Source organism: Amphiprion ocellaris, chromosome 11 (assembly GCF_022539595.1).
Source record: "Amphiprion ocellaris isolate individual 3 ecotype Okinawa chromosome 11, ASM2253959v1, whole genome shotgun sequence".
Lineage (NCBI taxonomy): Eukaryota > Metazoa > Chordata > Actinopteri > Pomacentridae > Amphiprion > Amphiprion ocellaris.
In genome coordinates this window covers 14,731,444-14,751,011 of record NC_072776.1, presented here as the reverse complement: position 1 = coordinate 14,751,011, position 19,568 = coordinate 14,731,444, and the positions used below count along the sequence as shown (strand labels likewise).

General features: G+C 38.5%; 1 protein-coding gene across 5 annotated transcripts in view; it reads right to left on the bottom strand.

Annotated features, from left to right (window-relative positions):
• The window catches only part of LOC111575387 (LIM and senescent cell antigen-like-containing domain protein 1), a 30,189-nt gene extending 12,818 nt beyond the window's left edge, over positions 1-17,371 (bottom strand). Inside the window, exon 1 of one of the 5 annotated variants that reach the window (XM_023280462.3) lies at positions 17,212-17,371. In XM_023280462.3, the coding sequence (XP_023136230.1) occupies positions 17,212-17,240 (29 nt within the window). In that variant the 5' untranslated portion in view covers positions 17,241-17,371. Of the gene's footprint in view, positions 1-2,068; positions 2,526-9,229; positions 9,465-17,211 lie in introns of those variants that run through there. The other 4 variants (XM_023280461.3, XM_023280459.3, XM_023280458.3 and 1 more) reach the window with 4 other exon arrangements.
• Between the last annotated feature and the right edge of the window lie 2,197 nt (positions 17,372-19,568).

Below are 19,568 nucleotides of genomic sequence, written 5' to 3'. Positions count from 1 at the left end.
TCTGCACAGTTGGAGAAGTAAAACAAAATAGGTTTTCTAGATTATACTCAATACATTTCTCCCAGTCATTATCACTGTTAACTCCCTCTCTAGAAGAGGCTGAACAAAATAGTGTAGTGCAAGAAGGGCTTAATCCATCAAATGTGTTTCTTATAATTAAGAGGAGGTGACCAAATGCTTTTCTCCCTTGCACCATGCAGACTCCTCAAATAACATGCCACTCTCCCTTACTTAAGTAAATATATCCTCAGTTTAAAGCTGGTTTTGATATTTTTGTACAAACATAAATTTCATCAAATCATATAACTAGTTTCTGCTATAATAATGAAGCAAAATGGATATATCTGTTCAGGGACCTCTACTTGTGAGTGTATAGTGGTTTATGAGGTTACTGACACACTTTTTGAAAAAAAAATTCTGCTTGTTGAAAAAAAAGAAAATGTCATTACCAAAAAGACCAGAGACTATCCTGTTAACCCCACCGTGCTGGTCTGTGACTATAAAAGGAGTCTGGCTGTCAGCGAATGAAAGCAGACTATCACTTGTGTTATGAATACCTTCTGTTCCTCCACTCTGCCTTCTCTGGTCTCCGTTTGTCTTTAGTTCTTCTCTTTTGCACCACAGTTACATTGTTCTTCGTGTTTAGACACTGAGAAAGGTCAGTAAGTATATAGGCATTAAAAGAAACCTTCCATGACAAAAATTTTCCTAACACATCTTCATGTTTTTATGCTGCCTTTCACAATTCATAAATTCAAATCATTTGGATTGTTCTGACAATGCAGTGGAGAATTGAGACTTAAATTTGCTGATTGCTGTCACAAGACTCAAAGCTCTACTAGAGTCTAAAACTTTCACAATGACCAAATTCAATCACATCGATGAACATTACCAGGTTATACATCTGTGTATAAAACCGGCTGAAAACCAAGTCTTTATCCCCGCACAAAGGGGCTTTAATATTTTCCATTACTGACAGGACTCACACATTATAATCTCATCCTGTAGTCACCCAGTTATTGCTGTTGCTTGTTTGCTCTACTTGACCTCAAACACTTTCACCTAAGACTAAATAGTCTCCCTCTGTCTGCTGACTGCTCACCAATGTCAGGCTTCAAAACGTCCCCTCAGAAACCTGTAGGTGACCCCACGAACATGCTTTAGTACAGCCTATGATGAACCCAGATTAGTCAGAAATAAAATATGTATATTTAGCCTTCCAGTCCCTCAAGCACACATACTTGGAATGCCAGTTGGCATACTCTACTTTGCATAACAAGTCCCCCCTTGGCACAAAAATAGCCCTTCCTGTGTGCTCCCTCCTGTAGTGCTCATAGCTATCCCTGCACAAACATGGCACCTAAGGCAGCTTAAGTAGATCAAACTGGATGGAACACCCAGCTTCACGTATATCAGAATTCTTCACATTCTGTAACATCGCAGTAAGCTCAGAGTTTAAACATTAATGCCATGCCAGTGAACGGGCAGACCAAATTCCTTAACAGACAGTTCCTCTGTAATACTATTTTTCCAGCACTGTCTTCAGTCAAAGTGGCTTGTCAGATACCAAAATCTATATTCTTAATATAAGATAGCAATGTAATTATATGGAAAATCTAAAGACAGCCATGACAGCAATACAAGGAATTCACTCATAACTCCTGTGCTGATCTGTGCTCTGTGATACTCCCCCAGAGATACTAAAGTTGGGTTTTGTGCTTTTTAAGAGTTTTTGTATGAGGATAAAAAGTGAAACAGGGCTTCTGTCCCAAGGAGTGATGTAGGCTTTGAAACAACACTTAAACCATCATATTATAATTTAATATAAACATCTAAAGACATACTAGTTCTATCCTTTTTCTTTCAAAAAGATGAGTTGGGTTATACTACACGTTTTACAGGCTGCTGAGCAAAATCTTTTCACACCACACTGACAGAATTTCCCTGGTGAGACATCTCGTATGTGAAAGTTATAATAATAACATATTGTCATTTTTGAAGGCAAACCTTCATCTTGGTCCACAACACAGTGACTTTGTTTCTGTCCTTTAAACATTCCTTTACTTACAAGCGAGCATAGAAATCGCAAAACTCCTTATAGACTTTGACGTCACTCTTCCGTCTCTGGGACTTGGACACGGGGACCTCAGCCTCTCCCCCATCACCACTCCGAAGCCTCTGGTGGTAGCCATTTATTTCTCCATGAAGAACATGGTCAGGGGCTTCGCCATCCTCTGGTATTGATGGCGGCAGGGCACGACCGTTCATCTCCATACTCAGCAGTTTAAATTTACCACGAAAGTTAATACAAAGCACCCGATGTAACCGCCACAAAAAGTCTTTATACTCCAATAAAAGTCCTCTGCGATAGTTCACTTTCCAGGAAAGCAGTGAGGGCTGTATTCCACATTGGAAGAAGCAGAATGAAGCACTGATCAGACTGCCCTGGGAGTACTCTCCCACTCTCTCTCTCTCACACACACCCTCTCTCATGGACACACTCCCCCTTTCTCTCATTCCCTCATCAACTCTTTCTCTTTTTCCTCCCTCTCTCTCTCTCTCTCTCTCTCTCTCTCACACACACACACACACACACACACACACATACACACACACACACACACACACACACACACACACACACACACACACACACACTCAGCCTCTCCTCCTGTCACATTCGCTGTCTATTCTTGGGCAGGTTACTCAAATTAAATAGCCCACCCTGACGCCTGTCCAGACAGAGGTCACTGTGTCATGGCACACACCCATCCACACACAAAAACACACACACAGACCTTTGCTGTAGTTTTGAAATGTTCTTGTATCCCTAATATATACGGCCTTTGGCTAATATCTCCCCATGCTATTAATCTTTCTTTGTGTCTGTGTTAAACAGCTGGAACTCTCAGCTTTCTGGCCGATACAACAACGTGGCTCCAGCTTAGTACTGCGCAACGAGGGAATGTTGTACAGCAAAGCGGAGACTCTTAAGGAGTTAGATAACTCCAATATAACAGGAACAGAACACATAACAAATTACTGTTTATTTCATTTCATGTTTGACATCATTGAATAAACACACTAGAGTAAGAAACCAAGCAGCAGCATGTTTGGACAAACATACAGGGGCCAGAGATGAAGCTAGATATTGTCTACTCTGTGTCATCCCTTTGACATGAGGCATGCGACTGACACTGACTGCAAAAACCTGAATCTTGAAACTGAACTAATTAAATGCAGAATTGTAGCAAAGCTGGTTTAGATTGTAGCCATGTTCTCTCTGCTTCACCGTCATCCACAAGGATCAGTCTTTGTTTGCAGATCCAATGTTGTGCAACGATCTACAAAGCGGGACATTCAAAACAATATTGATGAAATGTGACAACTGTCATGTTTGGCTTTGATCACCACAGTGTGCACACATTGGCTAACGGATGTGATTATTTATGGACTGCTTATAAATGACTTTGATAGGATTCAAACTGCAGAGATATTGGGAAACATGGTATGACTTGTTTTCAGTTGAGTCTATAAACAGTTTGAATATCATTTTAAAACATAACCTGAAGCTATCTAGAGCTACAATTATAAATATGTTAATAATCCTTCAAAAATCCCACATTGGTCTAAGCCTAGGCATTCCTTTAAACCCACTCTTTATGTGGTTGAACTCAACTGGCATCTTAAATTAATGACCACTTCCCAAACCATCAAAACAACACCAGGCCAGATCCGGAAATACACTTCAGTGAAACAAACATGTTTGACACTTCATTGGAAAATAGCCACTGGGCTAATCCTGAAAAACTAAAGGATGAGTGATGAACGTTTAAAGAATGAATACCAAAATGTTCTAAACCTGTGTGTGTGTGTGTGTGTGTGTGTGTGTGTGTGTGTGTGTGTGTGTGTGTGTGTGTGTGTGTGTGTGTGTGTTCAGCTGAAACATGTCTCAGTACTTCAGTAAAGCAGTCTTCTACATGACTCCATTCTACAAATAGACACCCAGTGGAGCCTCATCTCCAAACTAGGTGCTGGCAGCTGCTGTTTTGTATCTGAGTGCGTATGTGTGTGTGTGTGTGTGTGAAAGAGTTTGTATACATAGTAGAGGCTAACTCTACCTAAACTGAATGAGGATACCAAATCAAACTGCATAAAACATGCAAAGTCTTTTACTAACACTTGCTATTAAAATTCCTTTTTTTTTGCTGCCAATTTGGCAACATTTGGATTTGTTTGTTAATTCTAATTCTTTTTAAAAGCATCATATTCCCAGGCTCTTCAAAGACTCTTCAAAGTAGTCATGAACAACACTGCAAGACGGGAAAGGCTTCTGACACTCACTCTTACTGTACTCACTTTGAAGACACTATCTAAACAGCCTGGATACCTAAATGAATGACATAATGAGCCAAACATATTTGCAGGCACCATTTAAAGCCTCCAGAGCCTTTTCAAAACAGAACATTGTCTGCAATAAAGTCACAGGCTCCGCTGGGGGACTCTCAGCCACTGGCCACCAGTGCTGAGTGACTGGGGTACAATGGACAGAGGGTGGATACTCGACAGGAAACTCTCCTCCTGATTACAGCCACTGCAGAGTGTTACACCCTTAAAATGCACCAAGTCAGTTCACCGGTGTCCTGACTGGCATGACAATGCGCATTGTTAATGTGCACCTTGGGAATTTTCTTACCATGGTGAAACCACGCTAAAGAGAAGGAGAAATATAACTTTAAATAATACAGTTTAACAATATTGAAAGGGCCCTTGCTAAAGCTTGAGGTCTCATTTGTCATATTTAGGCTTCAGTTTGTATTTTGAGACCACTTAAGTAAGTGACTTCACATTAGTACAGACTGGGTCATTACTCAAAACTAGACACCATCTTGGGATGGGATCACACCAACCACAACACCCATCAACATGTTGATGTTCCACACCATACTGACTGTGTAGCCATTACTGTATTATTATGAGAGTACTCCACAGTCATGGGTTGGACCACACCCATCTTCAAACTAGGACTTCATTTTAATCTCGACTAAAAGTTTCATGACAGTATTGTGCAAAGTAGTGAAACAACCGTGACGCCACATACGGACAGACATACAGTATTAACACCTGTATAAGTACAAAAAATAGATTTGTGGTAGTCCCCACTGTAACAGGCCTGACATCTGGCCATAATGGCACACACAGACACACACACACAGACAGATTCACAAGGTGAAAGATCGCTGGTCATGGCTGGTAATGACCACGTTCAGTCATATGAGAGGATCAAACTGCTAAAAAATTGTGCCTTTCAACATGGACCATCTGAACATTACGCTGCCACCCAAGACCAGAAAATATGAGAAAATCAGCCACACTAGGCATCTAGGACACTGACTAGACTGTGCAGTGTTGTGTGATACCCCACAGGATAAAGCAACAAACTGCCCGATGCTCATTTTTTCCTCGTATATGTCAGACTGGACAGTTACTGGGTAAAATGTAGTCTGATGCCAGCATTACATTTTGTCTGGAACATTCTTAAGGTAGTCCTCACTGCACTCCTACCAACACGATGGCTGCAAATAGGCTTGTGACACAATTTTCTCCCCAGTTGGTTGAGCAATAAAATTCTAACATTCAGATAAAGGAATAAGCAGATATTAGAAACCAGTAAAGGTTTTTAATGTCCGAGAGAGACAGACAGATAGAGAGAGAATGTGAGTGTTGATATGAACGTCAACCGGAGCTTAAAAATGGCTACAGCAACTGTCAGCACTGGACTAAATGTCTCTGGCATGTTCCCTCAGCAGGATAGGATACTGGGACTTCCTTATGGGGTCATTAAAAGTCACTGGAGGGGTCATAGGTCAGGTCGCCCATACCAAAGACAAAGAGGTAGGAAATACAGTATACTGTTGCAATAAACTGGGCTGGTTTTAGCTCCAGCTGCCAGGAAGTTTTAGAGGAATAACACACAGTGACACATTTGTTCTTGACATTTCTAAGTCTGAAAAAGCTCTTTAGTGAAAAGATGTTGAGATTAAACTAAAAGGTCATGGAACTTTTGCAACCTTAATATTTAAAAACTTCAATAATGAAAACAAATGATAGCTGATTAGAAAAGAGATTTTTCCAATGAAAACTATATAGTGCTGACTTCCTGAACCAGGCAAGTTTTTTTTTCCAACTAAAGCCATGTAGACTTTATCAAGTCTTATCTTCTTGACACAAAAACTTTCCATAAGCCTGTACTGCTGTTAAACATCCATTCACTTTAGGACTTTGAAATAACTGGTTGGTTTCCGGTGTTAAATTTGGATTTGATTAGATTTTCCAGAAATCCCTTAAACCTCAACTAGTGATATATGTTTTTTATAATGATTTTTGTTTTCTGTCTATTAAGGATGCATTAGGCTGTTAAATATTCAGGATCCCTATGATTTAAAGACTAAGCCTGGGAAACCAGAAAGTTATCTGCAGAGGTTAGAGGCACCCAACTGTAGACCCAAGCAACAATCCTGACTTCTCTCAGCTGGTGCAAGATAAGCAGACTCAGGCCAGAGAAAAAATCAAACACACCTCGGTCACACACCCACACTCACTGTGTCAACAGCAACCATAGCAACACGGACATGAGGGCTGCTTGGGCAATTTTTCTCCCCTTAGCAAAGCATTAAATGTGTGCACACTAACCTACACACAGAAACACACACAGAAATACAAAAAACTGTGTGACACACTGATTCAGAGACTGTGCAAACATAATTTGTGACGAACATTTGCTTTGTTTTGAAATTTAGGTCTGAAGGGACATTTTGATCTGCACTATCAAGTCCCGGCTAACAGCCCAGGACAGGAAAAACATACAACGCCAAGAAAAATACTAACACGTCACATAATTTCCTCTTTGCTGTAATGTTACAGGCAACATCTTGTTCTTACATGGATTATTTAAAAATCCTAACATATCCCTATAATGCTTAAACTGATTGATTAAACCATTTATTTATTTATTTTTACTGAAGAAAAAGCAGGTTGTGCATCTTTTGTTGTGTGTTTTATCAGTGCTTTTATACTGCAGCTGTTTTCATGGTAAAACGCGACTGAACTTGAACATGTCTTTCTTTGGAATTTCCAGGAAAAGCTGATGTTAGATAAAAAATATTGCTTATCTAATCTCCTTATGCATATGAAAGGTTGCCAGGTGTAGCTTTAATACTGTGTTTTGTACCGACTTTTCATGTAGGTAAATTATGCAATGCTATCAGGAGATGCTGTATGGATGGTAAAACATTGCAAACAAAAAGTACTCGTGATTGGCATCATTGTGTTTAAAACTGACAAAGTCCCACACAGCAGAAGTGAATTCTTATTTTTCTACAGGCAAGCTTTTGTCTTAAGTGGACTAAATCACTATATATTGTCTTTGTCAATACGACTGCCATGATTTCCTTAATTTAGATCCCTTTAATACTCTATCTACTCTAATCTAAAATATTTTCCCTCTATGACAGTTTCTCTCCCATATGCATAGTTAATTTTATTCCTAAATATGTCTAATAATTCTTTTAAATAATAGCAGAGACTGTATAATAAATATTTTTTTCTAATCAAAGTACAGTAAAAATAGAGTAACTTTACAGTGAAATATTGTTAACGAATGACCGTTCATAAAAATACTGATTTTGCAGTTCAGTTTTGTTATTGTTAACATGTAAATGTTTACCAGTTGTTCTAATTTAACAAAAAAGAAAAAAATCTGTAAAATAATAGTAAATTGATCAATAAAGTTAGTTAAAAAATGTTGAAAATGTTATTTTTTCACAGCGTGGGATCGGTTTCAGGCCCATCCTGACCCTGTACAGGGTAAAACATGTATAGCTAATGGATGGATGGGGTATCTCTGTGCTCATTCAAATACTACTCAATCAGAATTTTCATAATGACAATAATGACAATTACAATTTAAAGTCATTAACCCCTGTATTCATACTAACATTTACACTTAGTTCAGGGAGGCTATTTTTCCCAAAAAGCAAGTTTGTGACAGTAAATATAAATGTGAAATATTTGCTTGCTCAACATTAGTGACCTAGCAAATATTTTCTTGTATTTCTCTTGTATTTTCATTTAGTACTGCAAATATGGGGCTTAGGATATCAACCAATGCAGCAATTGCACATCATTGTGTTAGACTTCCTGATGTATGAACTATGTTGCATTGCCTTGGAAGGGGGGGAGGCTACAGAGCAAGAAATGAAGTGTTTGTACTTTGACTGTGGGACACCTCTAAAGAGAGAGCTCCCTCTTTCTATCCACATTCCTCACATTACTACATTCCTCTAACCACTTCAGCATCACACACACACACACACACACACACAAACACACACACACAGGAAGAGAGAGAGAGGTGCGGCAAGAGTGAGGTCCTTCACAAAAAATGAATATCCTACTGATTCATGTTATCATATTGTGAAACCAATACTGCAAAAGTCCGCACAAGTTGTACTCTCATGCTGCTATTCACACGACTCATAGGAATTCAACCATCAGCTGCAGTATTTACTTATCAAATACTCAGCTACATCTCACCTTATCTATCCTTGTCAACACACTACATAAGGGTAGGGACCTTTGTTCAAAGCTTCTTTGAAAAGGTCAAGTTTCTGTAGCAACACCAAGCTAAACTTATTTATTACATAATACATAAATTAGCTTTAGTTAATGATAATGAAACTAATGACAACCAAGCTAAAGTAAAAGGCCAAAAGACACGACATTAAAAAGTCAATATTTGCAGCCTGAGAATAAACTCTAAAAGAATTTAGAACTGGAGCAACAAATCAGAGCTGACCAAACACCTCTACAAGCAATAAAAAGAAAATTAAGTTTTATGAGCCTATAATGGTTATTGTTAATATCTTAATTCTTCTGCGGTACCTTATCGCACCATGAAGTTTAATTGTGGCGCTATATTTCCGTGGGCTATTTCCATAGAAGGCCAAAACAGGTACGATGTTTTCTTGTGCTGCACAGACCAAATACTGTTATAAAGTGTACACTGTCTGGTATAAATGGGAATCACATTTCAAAATAACATCGAAATTACATACAATGCAATGGAAGTAAAATACCAGCATGAGCAGTTAGCTGAATCAACATTTCTCAAATTCAGCCTCATCATTACGCTGACAGAAAACTGAAAGCTTCACAAAGGTAGACTCACCTGAAGCTGTCCCTCGCCAGGCTGCCATAGCTGTCTGGTCTCTCCTGTCTTCGTCTGTACAAGTCAGAGTTTGACAACTCTTTCAGCCTCAAAGAGTTCATCTCCCCCTTTGCCTCTCTCTCTCTTTCTCTCTCTCCCTTCTTTCCTTCCTACTTCTTGTCTGCTAAACACTTTGTCCACAATAATGGGAATACTCCAAAGAAAGTGTGTGTGTTGATGTCTGCTCCAAATAAAAACGTTAAGTCTCGTGCCGCTCTCGTTCTCTCTCTTAAACACACCTCCGGGGCTCACACCCTTGAGGAAGGACATGTACAGAGGTGTGGTCTCACAGCCTGCACACCTATCAACTATTTCTTGCTCCTCCTCCCCCTCCGGCAGCAGGTAGAGGGGTAATGAATCAGAAGAAAGGAGACAGAAGAGGAGAGACTCATTGCCCTTTCTGGCCTTTGCCCCTGCCGTCTCTATTTGCCTCCTACTTCTCTATGGCTCAATCCTCTGTTTAAGACAAAAACATGAGATAGCCAGGACAGAAAACTAACAACTGAAGAGAAGAAGAAGGGCTATTGTCCTTTTTCACGCTCATATAATATGCAAACATACAATGGCAGGCTGTTAGTTCTATCGTGTAGTAGAATTCCAAGGAGGTCATTTGAGATCAGAGCCTAATTATCACTAGGTTTAGAAACACACAGACAATAATCTTTTGTCCAAATGTTTGGATTGAAACAACTATGATCAGCTAGCAAGCCTGCAGGCCAGGTGAGGACCAACAGTGGAAGAAAGAGCCTTCCTGAGCAGTACCATTTTCAGCTTTCAATCATACGCAATTTGACTTCAGCTCCTTTACTGAAAATATCTCCCAGCAGAAACAACACATTATTGAGAAGAAGTAAAATGTCAATTCATGAATAATTCATCACGGTGGGAACGTGGGAACAAGCGCTCCTCTCTGACAGACACAAAACACAACTGACGCACAATTTGGGATGTAGGTGAAAGCTGCTTCTCTGACGTGCTTAATTAAAAACACCGAGCTGTGGCATCATCACAGCAGGGATGGGATTGGTCAGACAATGTAAAAACCAACAAGTAAAATCAATAAGCAGCCAAAGAAGAAACAGATGTAAATAGAGGTTGGCATTTAGTGTGAAACTGAACTGTAAACTGTAGCCTAAGCTGTGTGTAAAGCTTTTCTCAGAGTACAGCCCTCTGTTAACGTGATCTTTCTTGCCTGAGCATTTGTAAAATTTACAAAGAATAGTTTTAAACTATCACTGCCGCTTAGACAATGCCAACTCTAAAAACAATACCATCACTACTTTCATAAGTGCTATTTGCTTTCTTTACGGTGTATATCCTTCAGTTAGTGCCTAAACCCACCATTACTGATATTGCAGTGCTGCTAAGATTTGATGAAGTTAAATGGGTGAAATCAGAAACTGTGTATCTCCTTAATATGTACAGATGTGCCCAATGAACACTTTGCACCATGCAGATTCACTCTCAGCAGCTTGCCTTGACCTGTTCAGCATTCCACATAGCTTTGACACTCACTGTCTCACACACACACGCACACACACACACGCACGCACGCACGCACGCACGCACGCACGCACGCACGCACACACACACACACACACACGCACACATGCACGCACACACGCGCAAACAAAAGTGCAGAATGTGAATGTTGAACTTCAACTTCACATCATGCAACAGCTGCAGAAGGATGACATGTCTCAGTGTGCCATAATATGCACAATAAATCACAGCGTTTCAGTCTTCTCTTTCTGCCCCCCACCTCCCACTTTGTACTATTCCGTCAATTTGTAAAATTTTCCTTTAAAACTTAAATACATAAAAAAATATGACATTGAAAAGTTAATAAAAGCAGCTGCTGCCTTTTAAAGTTAAGCAAAGTCATACTGGACAACGACAACTGTAGAATTTAAAAGCGTGTTTTGGGTTGAAGCTGCTCGCTGCCAAGGTCTTAATCTGGTAGAAATATGCTGAGAAAGCTGTCTTGTTAAAAATACACACACTGACTCCTCATCATCACACACTCACTCTGGCCCAGCTGAGAAACTGAGAGGACATTTTCCACAAGCCCTCCACGCTCTCTGCCATGACTGCACTGCCACTGTGTGGACAACACTGGTCTTACAGCTATCCGATCAACAGTAACGTCTAACCTCCAGACTGAAAACCAACCATGAAGCCAACCTACAACACGGTAAAGATTAAAATGTTCACTAATATTATGGTGACTGTGATAATACTATTTGTTGAGCACATAAACCATCGACATATTTAGCAAATTTAAAACTGACAGAAGACAACTGAACATTAATTCATCACTTCCAAGTTGTGTTAAGTTTCATTCACCATCTATTGTTTTCATTTAGTTACCTTGCTGCTGTTTAATTAATCCTATTTACATAGAAACTATTTATTACTAAATTCAATTGTAATCTTGCCACCACCCACATGAATAAGAGGAAGCAGTCACAAACATTGTATGCTGATGCAGGACACCAAAAGCGTGCACAGCTCTAAAAACCACACAACAATATGATTTGTGCATCCTACATGAAGCAGGTAATGAAGCTTAGCTGCTCGCAATGAAAATTGGGATAGCAATAAAATAAACTCATCTTACCAATGTTGTATCAAACTGTAGTGAGGATATTTCAGTTGTTGCTAAAGTTCCCTTTGCTGTCCTTGCAAACACTCCTACTGCTTTTATCACAGTCTGCATGGCCACATCACTTCCTGTTTGCTGTGGTGTGTGTGTGAATGTCTGTGTCCACAGATGTGCCAGTACTGTATCTGTTTGTAACAGATGGTGGAGACGTAAAAACCAGCAAACACACTTTGAGTCGTGTGTGTGTGTGTGTGTGTGTGGGTTAGGCTGTTGGCTATCAGACTCTTCATCAGGATGGAGGCAGGGGGTGTGGAGGCAGGGGGGGGGTTACTTCAGGGAGTTGAAGCGGGTGTGGAAAAGGGGAAGAAGGATGTGTGAGGAGCTGTCAATGACCAGACTGAAACAATAATGAAGTAATTCTCATAGACCTGTCATGGTAAAGAAGCTATATGTCAGTATTTTAGTTTAAAGTCCCTTTCCAATCATTGGATAAACCCTAAAAACTTTTTCATGTGGATCAAAGCTACAAATGTAATGTTTTTTCCCCATCAATGTAATCTCTTTCTGGCTTTAAATGGCTTAGGTGTCACTCTGGACCACTGCTTGCTTAAGAATGACTGGATTAATGAAGTCTCTGTCTCTATCCTCTTGCCCCTGCGTTCTGTGATTGTTACACTGCAGTTTAAAGGTAGAAATGCTCAGCCATGGCGCTTACTGACAATTTTGCTCATGATGTCTTCTGGCACACATAAATATGGATATGTTGCAAAAGAAAAAAAAGGATTTTCACCATCGGAGGCCTGGAAAACATTCAAAAATGAAATAAATTATCAACAGAATGTAAAAAAAAATAACATCCTGACATTATCTCAATGACATCTATGTATTGTGTTGAAGAGAGATACTGGAGCTAGCACAGGAATCTGTCTTGTCTCATAATATCTCTTTTATCTCAACAGGCTACAGTGAGTAACAATTAAAGACAAATAAGAATTGCTGCAAGCAAACAAACCAGGCGTATTGACCTTGTTGGGACAAGTAAAGATGGATCTTTAATGTGGCTAATGACAACACAAATCATGACAAAAATATTACATTACAAATGGCATTGGTACATGGTTTTCACTGTGGCTGTTTTGCTGCAGATAAAATGCAGTCTGTTGCACTTAGCTTGTGTATTGATCAAACAGTGTTCAGGTTTCATGAAATCTGTATGTAGGTATTTTTTTTCTAGATAATAATGGTGGACTGATGGCCAACTGGTGCTGCAGTGACTCACAATTCCCTCTTGAGGTGTGAAATGGTATTACATTTTGAAGGATAATACATATACAGGAGCTCCTTCAAGCGTTTCTCTCCAGCTTCCATCAAAAAGGTCACCAGCCACACTGACTGCCACTGAGTACATGTTATATTGTATGTCATGGTTGTGCCTTCATATACAAAACACAACTTTGTCTCAAGAAAGAGTGCAAAAAAATCTGCATCGTAGAAAGAGCCAATTGCAATTTTTATATTAATGAAACAACGTAACAACCTGAAAACAGACTGAAGCTGCTGCTAACCAGGATTACGCACAGATGATTTCTTGAAAGCTTAAAATTTGCACATTTTGTTTGTTGTTTACACACTGCAGGCATACTAACAAGTATTCATGTATAGCTCTCCTCTCCACTGTTAACTGGAAGGGTAAGGCAACTTTGGTGGACACATATTTCTGGTCATATATCTGGGAGAAAAATAATAGAGATGTCCTAAAATAAAAGTGTATGACATAACTACTTCAAGGCCCCTGTATACACACATATAAAAACACACTCTACCACTAAGGGAACTTCTGTAGGCATTGGGAACTTTGCACATACTATTGTCACATACTTCCTTCTGTATTGGTCAGCCAATTATCTATCAGTTTTTTTTGTTTGTTTGTTTGTTTTTTAAGAAATACACACTACATACTACAATACAGGCTCTAATTTTTGGACAGTTGTAAATTTTGTTGTGTACAAAGTTTCAGCTTTAATTTCAGTAGGATTTTGTAATTTTCAAAAACAACTATGCAAGAGATATGTGTATTTTATGAAATAGTTAACAGAGATCTAAAGTTGGTTACTGAATGTTTTGAAGGCAGCTGCATCTTGTTTCAGCATTAGTTCAGGCACAAAGGAGCTCACATGTGTCTCGGGTGGCTGGGAGTTGAAAGTTGCCATTTAGGTTGAGATGGAGCCGTTTGTCAACACGGGGAGTAAAGAGGTGACTGTGCAAGTGAAGAAGGCGGCTCAAAAGAAGAAAAATCTATCAAACATGTCAAAGAGAGTTGGTTTGCAGAAAATCAATAGTTGAGTACAGAGAAACTGAAGTCTTGAGGATAAGTGGAGAAAGAAACCCTCTATGACTGCAAAACAAGTCAAGAATGCTCTCTAGGATTTAGATGGACATGTTGCACTGTTAACGATCAAGAGGAGACTTAAAAACCTTAGAGGCATTCGACAGAAATGCCAGGCTAAAGTTCCCACAACAAACAAAAATTAACCAGCAGAGTTGGAAAAAGTTTTATATGCTGGTAAAACAAAAGTCAGGCTCAGTCAAGGATCTCACCAGGTGCTCTGGCTTCCTCCCACAGTCCAAAAACATGCTTAGTTTAACTGTATTTTAGCCTACTTTTGTATCATTAGTGAGGTCTCCACCTAGGGAAAGAGATGTGAGGGAAAGATTTTACATCACGTGAAGGGACAGGTGCATGTCAGTGTTCTAAAAATAATGGGAAGTCATATATAAATGCACAGGTGTAACATATTTTTTTTAGATTTTTAGATGCAGTATTATTTAGATTTCTTATGCCTAGACAAAAGTCGAGGACGAGTTATGTGTTTTAGTGCCATTTATCTGCCTGTTTGTCTGTTTATATGTCTGTCAGCGAGATTACACAAAACTATTGGCCAAAAGAAAGAACCCATAAAAAATATGACAAGAAAAAGGTTCTGGGCCTGACAGAGGACTGGGCTCTCTGAGTGCCCTTCTAGAATAATTAGGCTTAATTTCCATTGGGAGCTCTTCAATACATCAAAATATCAGGTGATTACATTGAAAAAATAAAATATTAACCTGAAGCACGCTAAAATAAATTAATGCAGTGCCCCTCAGTAGCTTAAGCACATAGCCCAAAGAACAGAAAATGTGTAACAGTCCACTGTTTTGAAACAAAGACAGTCTGGACAGTATTTACTATGAGGATAAAACTCAGTGTCAAGAGAGGGTCAGTGTTTCTTACAGACATTGTAGAGGTAATCCTTCCGAACCTCTGTTTTTAAGAAAAAAATCTAACTTACTTCAAATTTTACAGCAGTGTAGGCCAGCGTAAGCAAGAAAACACACTAAGTGGATTATCAGTCTTTTAATGCAAGTTTACTGCCATTGATGCAAGGTGCTGAAGACTTTAAAGCGGTACAACAGTTACAACGCCATCTTTGGAAGCAACATATTGCTAAAAAATACATATAAAATGTATGTCTTCGTTTAGACATGCTAATAGTGACACATGGTATAACTGATATAATCATCTGGTATTGAACAAGATTGACAAGAGAGACAAATTTCTGCTTAGTTTTACCTTTTGAAGATGCACATTAATACATATGTCAGTGCTCCTTATCCATAATATGACCTTATTCATCCATAATTTTCTACTGTACTGCTGTAATTTTTTTAAGTCTGCGATGTAATGTAATGTTTGGTGGAATTTTTTCGGATCTTGACTATGAATTATTATTAAAACAGCTATGTTGAAGGAACTGCACTTCCATTGTAATCATTTTATCCCTTGTCTAAAGGCTATCATGCAACACAGTATAAATACGCTGCAATACACGTGAGTTGCAGTCACATTTCTTCACACCGCATGCATCCAGTTAGTACACCCACAGTTAAATCCTACATCACACAAGTTCACTGCTTCCAAACAAGGACAAGTCCACACTGGAGACTGAGACATTCTTCTAAGCTCTGGTTGTATCAACACGGTGTGAGATCAGATAAAAATGTAATGCACTGGGAATGCAACAATCGTCAGCCTCTTAAAAGACTCGCCCTCTTACAGCTTTTAGTGTCCAGCGTGCTTTATAAAAGCCAGATTCATCCCAGGTCATAATTAAGTCTGCAGTGCACCCAGTAGCATTCACACTGGTGGAAAAAAATGCAGCTCTGAACAGTGGTCCTCTGGGAATAGATGGTCAGGAAGTGGTTTGGAAAGCAGTAACTACTGTCCAGTGACTTTATGTGGACATTCCTGGGCAGGGAGGCGGTTGAGCTGCAGAAAAGAGGAACATCCTGGCTCCTTCTATAAAACGTCTTTCTCGCTGCTAAACTGTCAGTCTGGCATTACTGTCTAAGGTGTGACCACAGGCTGACACAGTTACATCACCTCCGTCTCTGGAGATTTAGAATCTTATCAATCCGTGCTTCTGTAAACAGCCTGATTTGTGCAGTGTCATGTAAACAAGACATCCTCCCTCCTCAGGTAATAAATGTAGTTTACACTAATGTCTGGAAGCGGGCAGTGCATAAGAAGGTGTTCTACAAAAAAGATTCAAGTATCACATGAATATACATTCTCTATTTTCAGCTGAAATGCTTAATGATATTATCTGCCTAAACTGCAGTGCTTAAAGTATTTAAATTTGCTGTCACTACCTGACACATATTTGACTTTAATGCTACATCAGTACGCTAAATTAGGGGTGTTGCAGCAAGATTACGTTATTTCGAGACGTGCTGGTTATACTGTTAGTCATATGGGCTGTTTCAGAAGCCAGAATAACAAGTGCAATATAAAAAAACAAATAACTAAAATAATTCACTGTAAAGAAGCTTTTGAACCCAGTCTCCATCCAGAATATCTGCCATTTTACCTCCAAAGTGTTTTTACCTCAACATGCATCTCTTAAATAGCCCAACACTGCTAAAAGATGATTATTGTGCACTAAAGTACATTAGCTGCAGTTAATAGCGTCCCTCATTAACTCGCGGGGGGAGCTAGCTTAAAATGACCAAGTTGAGATTGTAGCTGAACAGACAAATGAATTGTTAGTGCAGCTGATAAACTTCAACTTACCGTGATTAAAAACATTTTTCGGATTCATATGAGCTTTTGTGTATAAATAAAAGGTAAGATAGAGATTTAAATGTTTTTTTCCAGGCTAGTTTAAAGTTTTCCAGTCCAGACAGAACAGATCAGAGCGGGGCTGCGATTTTTTTTTCCTCTCCAGCGACTAACTGTCAACTTCCCAACTTTTCAGGCAAATGTGTGTTTTCGGGAAACACGTTAAAACTTATCACTTACCCGTTTGTCATTTCCGTGAGTCCGAGCATCTCTCCGCTGTCTGCTGGAGCAGGCGGCTATTTTCTGACCTCTGCCGTAGACGTCCAGATGTTGAAGGGTCCGGGACGTTGAGCCAGCGGAGGTTTCCACTCAGCGGAATGGCGCAGACGGCCTCGCCTCTGTTAACCCGCAGCACTGCACAGAGTGCGCCACTTCTCTGAGGGACTTTCAAAGGAAAACGATTTTACTCAAGATTTATGGAAGAGATAATTCTTAAAAATGATTTGTTTATGAAGACCAATGCAGGAAAAACAATGTACCACTAGAGACGAAATTTAAATCATTTCTATTTTAACTGCGCAAAATGAGTAATTGTGTTAAAATAATGTGTGGTCTTTTACTTGCCAATTTATATTTTTACAAATTTAAATTATTACTGGGTTAATATATAATTGAAGGACTTTTGAGGTCCATGGGGTACATCTTGCATATAGTTTTATTAAAAGTAAAAAAAGAAAAGTTTTTTGTGTTCATTATGATCACATCTTTACGAATTCTATAGTTATTTATTGTGGAAACAATCATTTATTAATAAACAATTACTGTATATCACTAAAATGTCAATTAAACTAACAATAATAAAATTAATTTATTCAAAAATTGTTTTGATTGTTTTTTTAATTATTAACTTGATATAATCATGACAGATATTTCTCTATTTCTGGCAATATATCAAATTTTATATGGAAAATAACAAATTGTATCTGTGTCTGAGAAATCATTTTCCACTAAGTTACCCATTACAAAAACGCCTCTCAAGGAAGTGTGTTAATTCCAGATCACATGACCTGCTCCACATGATGTCATTTCCTCCTGAAGAAAAGACAGGCAAGACTCCAAGGCTTTCTTATTTAATATAAAGTAGTGTGTGAGTCAAGTGTGGATTTATTGCATGTCAACAGGTTTACTACAATATCTTTATAAATAACTTTCAATTTCAATTTTACTCAATTGTATATATGATATTTTAGAAGAATCTTTCTGTAAAAATGCCATGTGGTGTTTGGTTATAGGCGGCCATGTCGATTTTAGGCCTGACAACAGCAAAAAATGTCAACTGCGATACCTGTCAACTATGTTACAAAAAGTCCCACTATTATATATTGACCCTACTATTGGTGGAATACATTTATATAAACAGATATTTATACCTCACACAAACATCTCCAAACATCACAGGTTCTGAAAAAAAAACCTTTTACTGATTATTTTACCAAAAAATAAATAAATCTCAAAATCTGCAAATGTCAAAATGTAACATAGCCTATATAATTGTAAATGTTTTATTGGCAAATATGTTTACATATCAATGTTTTATTTTCAAACATGTTTACATATCGGTGTACAGACTATTTGTTTTACTGTCATGTTTGATTATCTGGTCAGCAGTATGTGATTCTATCTACAGGCCTTCTCACAAAGACATGTTGACGTGTGTAAAATTTGCAATTAATCATGGCTGAGCTCTATGTGCTATGAAGAATTGAATTTCAGTGATTTTAGTTTGAGTTTGAATAGCTCAACTTAATATTTGCAATAAAAATTAGACTTTTAATCACATAATTTGAAATGATGGAAACTGAATTCCAATAAATGTGACATTAAATGTAATATTTTGATGTTGAATTCAGTGGCTCTGAAACTGTATCTGATCCTCATTGAAGGTTAATCTCTACATGTTTTCACAATTCAAAGTCAGTTCTTGATATTAGGATTGAGATTCTTTCACTCTGTGAATTCCATTTTTTTAGTAAACAGCAGAAGCTGGACTGAAACAAAGCCACTGGTAGTGTTGCAAAACCTGTGTTTTACTAATTAAGACTGCTATGAAAAGGACCTGTTGCTAACTCTGAGAGCTTTTATATGCTTTTCTAATGTCTGACAGGCCTCCAGCACAAAAAACAATTTTTTTTTCTAATAAGCAACAGGCAGTCCTCTTAATAATTTTATAAGACAATTTATTTTCAGTATGTCTTCAGTCCTTTCTTAGTTACACACATTTAAATGATTTTTTAACTCTTAGCTGTAAAAACAAAATAGAAAAGCAATTTAATGCTTAATATTTAATTTCAAAATGCCTTGGGTGTTTTGAAAGAGAAGATGAATGGGTGAAATTATGTTAAGGGTCCCAAAACTACATATTAAGATTCCATAGGTAGCTGCAGAGACAAACCCAAATGCTGCATACTCCCATAAAACCAATCTTTTATTTTGAAATCCGGGCGATCCGTGAAGTGGTTTTCTGAGTGTCAGTAGCAGCTTTTCTCTCGGTCTGCAAGCTTCCAGCGACTTATTTTTTCACGTTTTACTGGCAGGAA